Here is a 4,693-nt window from a genome sequence, read left to right as displayed (position 1 = left end):
AGAGTTTCTACAGCTGGATGCCCTTCTAATGCCAACCACTCCGAGTGTGTAGTGGGTGCTTTTTACGTGCCACTGGCATGAAGGCCAGTCAGGTGGTACTGGCAACGGCCACGCTCAAAATGGTGTATTTTATGTGCCACCTGCACAGGAGCCAGTTCAGCGGCACTCACACACACGATTTTCATCATCATCATTTAACACTCCATTTCCTATACTGTCATGGGTGGGGTGGTTTGATATGAACTGAGAAGGCAGAGAGCTCCAATTTTTGCTTTGGCATGGTTTCTACAGTTTGATGCCCTTCCTAACGCCAACTACTTCACACCATTTTTCAGAGCACCAGCTCTGATGAAGGCTCCAAGAACCCACATGACAAGACAAATCAATTGAATGTGGTCGCATATAGAGGGATATGAAACAAAGACAGGGGTGACAGGAGCTGGAGTCTTGTTGAGGGTGAACACATAGTTTCCTCATCTGGAAAGAGGGAGAGAAAGAGGTGAGATCAGGATATAAGGTGAATATGCAAAAAAGAAAAAAAAGGAACAGGGATTAAGGAACTGAACATGATGGTTTTGTTTAGCATGATAGTGTGAAACATGAGAGGTGATTATAGCTGGGGCATTAAGTTGGATGCTCTGAACATCAGTTTGGGGGAGGGGAAGTAATGGAAAAAATTATCCATACTACACACACATATATCTATCTGTAGATTTATCTCTCAATCTGTATATACATATACATATGTCTTCAGGTTGTGTCTCTAAATATTTGCCACTCTGACTGTGATGACATATGGAAAGTGGGCACATATGATGATGATAATATATATATATATATATATATATATATATAGATATACATTCGCCATGATAGATTGCTAGCCACTACACATTCTTTATTTTCTCTCCTTGTTTCTTTCTGTGTTTTTTTTCTGTGGAAGAGCGTAGGCTCAAAACATTAAAGACTTTTTCACTTCCCAAGCATTATACTAACAGATCTGTTTGTTGTTTACACCGCCTGTCTTTGTCTTTTTGTTTTTTTTCTGTGAATTCTCCCTATATTATATATATATATATATATATGGAATATAAATATAAAGAAAGTCAGGAGGTATGAGATGAATACATTTATGTCACCAGTTGATATCCATAAGGTTATGGTTATTTTGCAACCAACTGTGAAAAGATCATAATCTTATGGATACCAACTGGTGTATTAAATATATTCATCTCATAACATATTTTTATATTCTATACACTCCTCTATACTCCACATGAATTAATCTTCACTGATTAGATTAACTGGATTTCAACTGCGTAAGACTCTACATTACATTCCTATGTATTGGGTTACTATGTGGTTTGTAGCCTGGTTCACCAAAGGGGTTTTTGTGTAATTACCATGGGATTATTTAAATCCATATATTGTGCATTAAAAAGTATGTGTGTGCGTGTGTATATATATATATATAATAGAGACTGATTATGTATTTTGTAGGGAGCTAGACACAGTAAAATGGAAAAAGCAGATATTCTTGAAATGACAGTGAAACATGTGCGGCAATTACAGCGACAACACTTTTCAGGTATGCACCATTATTACTTTGTACTTAAACAATAATCACTCCAGATTCCACCGAGTTGAAGCTATCACAAGGTTGCTGCTCTTAGTATTTTGTACATGCACAGACATAAATATACACACACATTAACTGCTCTCTCTATCTCTCTCTCTCTCTCTCTCTCTCTCTCTCTCTCTTTCTCACTACACATGCACACACACACACATGCACACACTCATATACACATACATATAATGAATCAAATTATACAGTATTATAAATCCATAATAGCCAGTCTTACCAATTGGTTTTGCAGAAGATAGATATTAAATAGCTATCTAATTACCTGCTATGTTCATCAGAGTTAGCTGGTATGGAAAAAAAAATGGGCTGACTGCTCTCTGCTACTGGAGGTGAGGAAGTGTCACATCTGGTGTTTTGGTAATGTGAAAAAAGACGAAATGGACCCACAGGAGGTAATAAAAAGATGGGATCTATCAGGAGTTATGTCACTTGCCCCGAAACAAGAGTTAGTGATGACTGCCAGCAAAAGTGGGGTTGATATGCATAAGGGATTTGGAGGAGAGAATTGAGTGAAACCCAAAGATTTAACATCATGTGTGGGTGTGTATACCTATATGTGTATATTTTGGTGTGGTCAGAACTTTACTGTGTTCTCAGGTTGTGATGGTAAAGGGACTTAAGATCCTAGTGTTTATAGGTAGGGTGAAGCCCATAGGTAAGTGATCATGTATTTTCCTTCATGTAGGCATGAGTGAAAACTCTTGCTTTTGCAGTTTAGTTTTGCAGTCTGGGGGAAGAGGGTTTTATAAAATAACTCTTTTCTCACCTAAGCATAGCCTGCACCTTCTGCTTGCAGTTCTCCGTCACTCTCCACTTGATGTTGTAATCCATGGCACTTTCCTTCAATGTCCATACATGACAGCTAGGGCTATGACATTGTCTCCCTCTCTCTCTCTCTCTCTCTCTCTCTCTCTCTCTCCTGGATATTAAAAGAGGGATTATGGTTGTTAAATCTAGTCCTGACAGGACCTACTATCACACCCAATACAATTCCACACACTTGGCTCCCTGCTGAGGTTCTTTGACCTCATCTCTACCTAATGTACAACTGTTACTGCATTGCACTGGCTGTTAAAGGGATATGTGGCATTGTATTTTCATCAGCATCCTGCCTCAGTTTCAGGTGTGGACCTACCTACATGTAATTTCTTTATACAAGGTGCACAGCTAAAAGAAACTCTTAAAGTTTGCCTGTTAAATAGTTTATACAACTTATTCATATGGGGAAAGTGTTTATCCACTAAATTAAACAAAATCTTGTTCACACAAGTTTTTACACTAGGAAGAAGTGTGGTGTGAACCATAACATTTTCCAGTGGCATTTTCTCTTGGTACGGTTAGCATATAACTAATCCAATGATTAAATATTGCTGGTTGCAGGATAGGTTGGAAATTCTTCTGCTAGTTCCTTTCATCAGATTCCCGAACACAATGAATGGATGACAGGAAATTATGTTAATGTAAGACAGGGTCTCATTTGGCTTCCTAAAGAATCTTTTAACATCAGATTCCAATTCTGTGTATGTAATTTATAACCAAAAATAATCATAGAATAGAAATGTCCCAATACACTCTAACTATAAAATATTTACCATTATACCATTTTCTATATTGTTGATGCCACCAGCTGTGTTTTATGCTCTAATTACCAAAGCAACATTTTATCTTATCTCCTTTTATATTTATTTTTCAGTTTCTGCTAATGAAGATCCTACGATTATAAATAAATATCGCCTTGGATTCAATGAATGTGCAACAGAAGTAAGCCGCTACCTAAATTCAGTTGATGAAGTCAACATAGAAGTCAGAGCTCGCCTTCTCAATCATTTAGCCTGTTATATGACAAACTATGGATCATCGTCAACACCAAACAGTTCTATAAGCTCTTCATCTTCAGTATCTGAAAGTTCTTCATGTCTTTCACCAAATATTCCGACATTATCTCCCAAAAGTGCCTCAACACCACAGATCTCAATACCCAAAGCTCAGTCTTCATCTCCCGTTGTTTTGACAGTAGCAGCAGCTGCACCATCAGTACCAACGCCTCCATCAAAGCCCATTGTACTAACAACAGAAGCCTGTACAACAACACCTGTAGCATCCCTAGCAGCAGCGTCATCAACAACGACAACAACATCAATAGGTACATGTACGTCTAGCACCAACACTACAACAATATCAAACACACTGAACGGGAGTTTGTCGTTTACTTCAAACTCACCATTGCAAACAGCCAAGTTCGTTAGCGGAGTCCAGCTCATTCCTACAAAACTACCGTCCGGAGAGGTCGCTCTTGTCTTTCCAGCAAATGTAATGGCTGGAACACAAACCCAGCAACCAAGCTATATCATTCCAATATATGCCTCGACACCTCCAGCAGTAAGTCCGTTGACGACAACAGTCTCTTCAACTCCAAGCGTGATGGCCTTTTTACCACAAGTAGCTACCAGTGGTTTGAAAACCTGTGCAGTAACGCCAATTCAGAATACGTCCAATATTTCCCAAGTTTTATCAAATGCAACAAACCCTCAGATTACCACAACCACAGTTGTTCCATCTCTTTCGGATCATTTACAGATCTGTAGTGAACCGAACATCAGTTCAATATCGTTGCCTTCAAAAATGTCCCCACCATTTCCTTCATCCAAAGTAACGACATTTCCATCATTAAGTGAACACCCGATATACAATTTGGATAACAATAACAATAATAACAATAATATTACTACTACTACTACTAATACTACTACCACTACTGCTACTAATAATAATAATAATAATAATAACAACAATCCAGTCGCTCTGGAGCCTCTTGTTATGCAACACATAAGTGAAGAAAATGTGTGGCGACCGTGGGCGTACTAAAAATGATATCACAAGGTATTACAAGATGATAACGTATACATGAAGTGTGACGTATAACAAATATGTTTTAAAGCAAATATATAAGAAAAAAATAAAGTAATTAAATAACAAATACTGCCGAACAATAACAAGCGCAACAGCAAAACACAGAAAGAAAGCCGGACTTTATAACAAATTTAT

The 4,693-nt window shown here is 37.9% G+C and overlaps 1 protein-coding gene across 1 annotated transcript in view; it reads left to right on the top strand.

Annotated features, from left to right (window-relative positions):
- LOC106870905 (protein deadpan) overlaps positions 1-4,687 on the top strand; it is a 77,322-nt gene extending 72,635 nt beyond the window's left edge. The window contains exons 3-4 of the mRNA XM_014917137.2: positions 1,501-1,588; positions 3,342-4,687. Of these exons, the coding sequence (XP_014772623.1) occupies positions 1,501-1,588; positions 3,342-4,513 (1,260 nt within the window). The 3' untranslated portion in view covers positions 4,514-4,687. The remainder of the gene's footprint in view (positions 1-1,500; positions 1,589-3,341) is intronic.
- Positions 4,688-4,693: the final 6 nt, after the last annotated feature.

This window comes from Octopus bimaculoides, chromosome 16 (assembly GCF_001194135.2).
Source record: "Octopus bimaculoides isolate UCB-OBI-ISO-001 chromosome 16, ASM119413v2, whole genome shotgun sequence".
Classification (NCBI taxonomy): Eukaryota; Metazoa; Mollusca; class Cephalopoda; order Octopoda; family Octopodidae; genus Octopus; species Octopus bimaculoides.
Note: the sequence above shows the minus strand (reverse complement) of the source record. Positions and strands in the feature narration are given on the sequence as shown.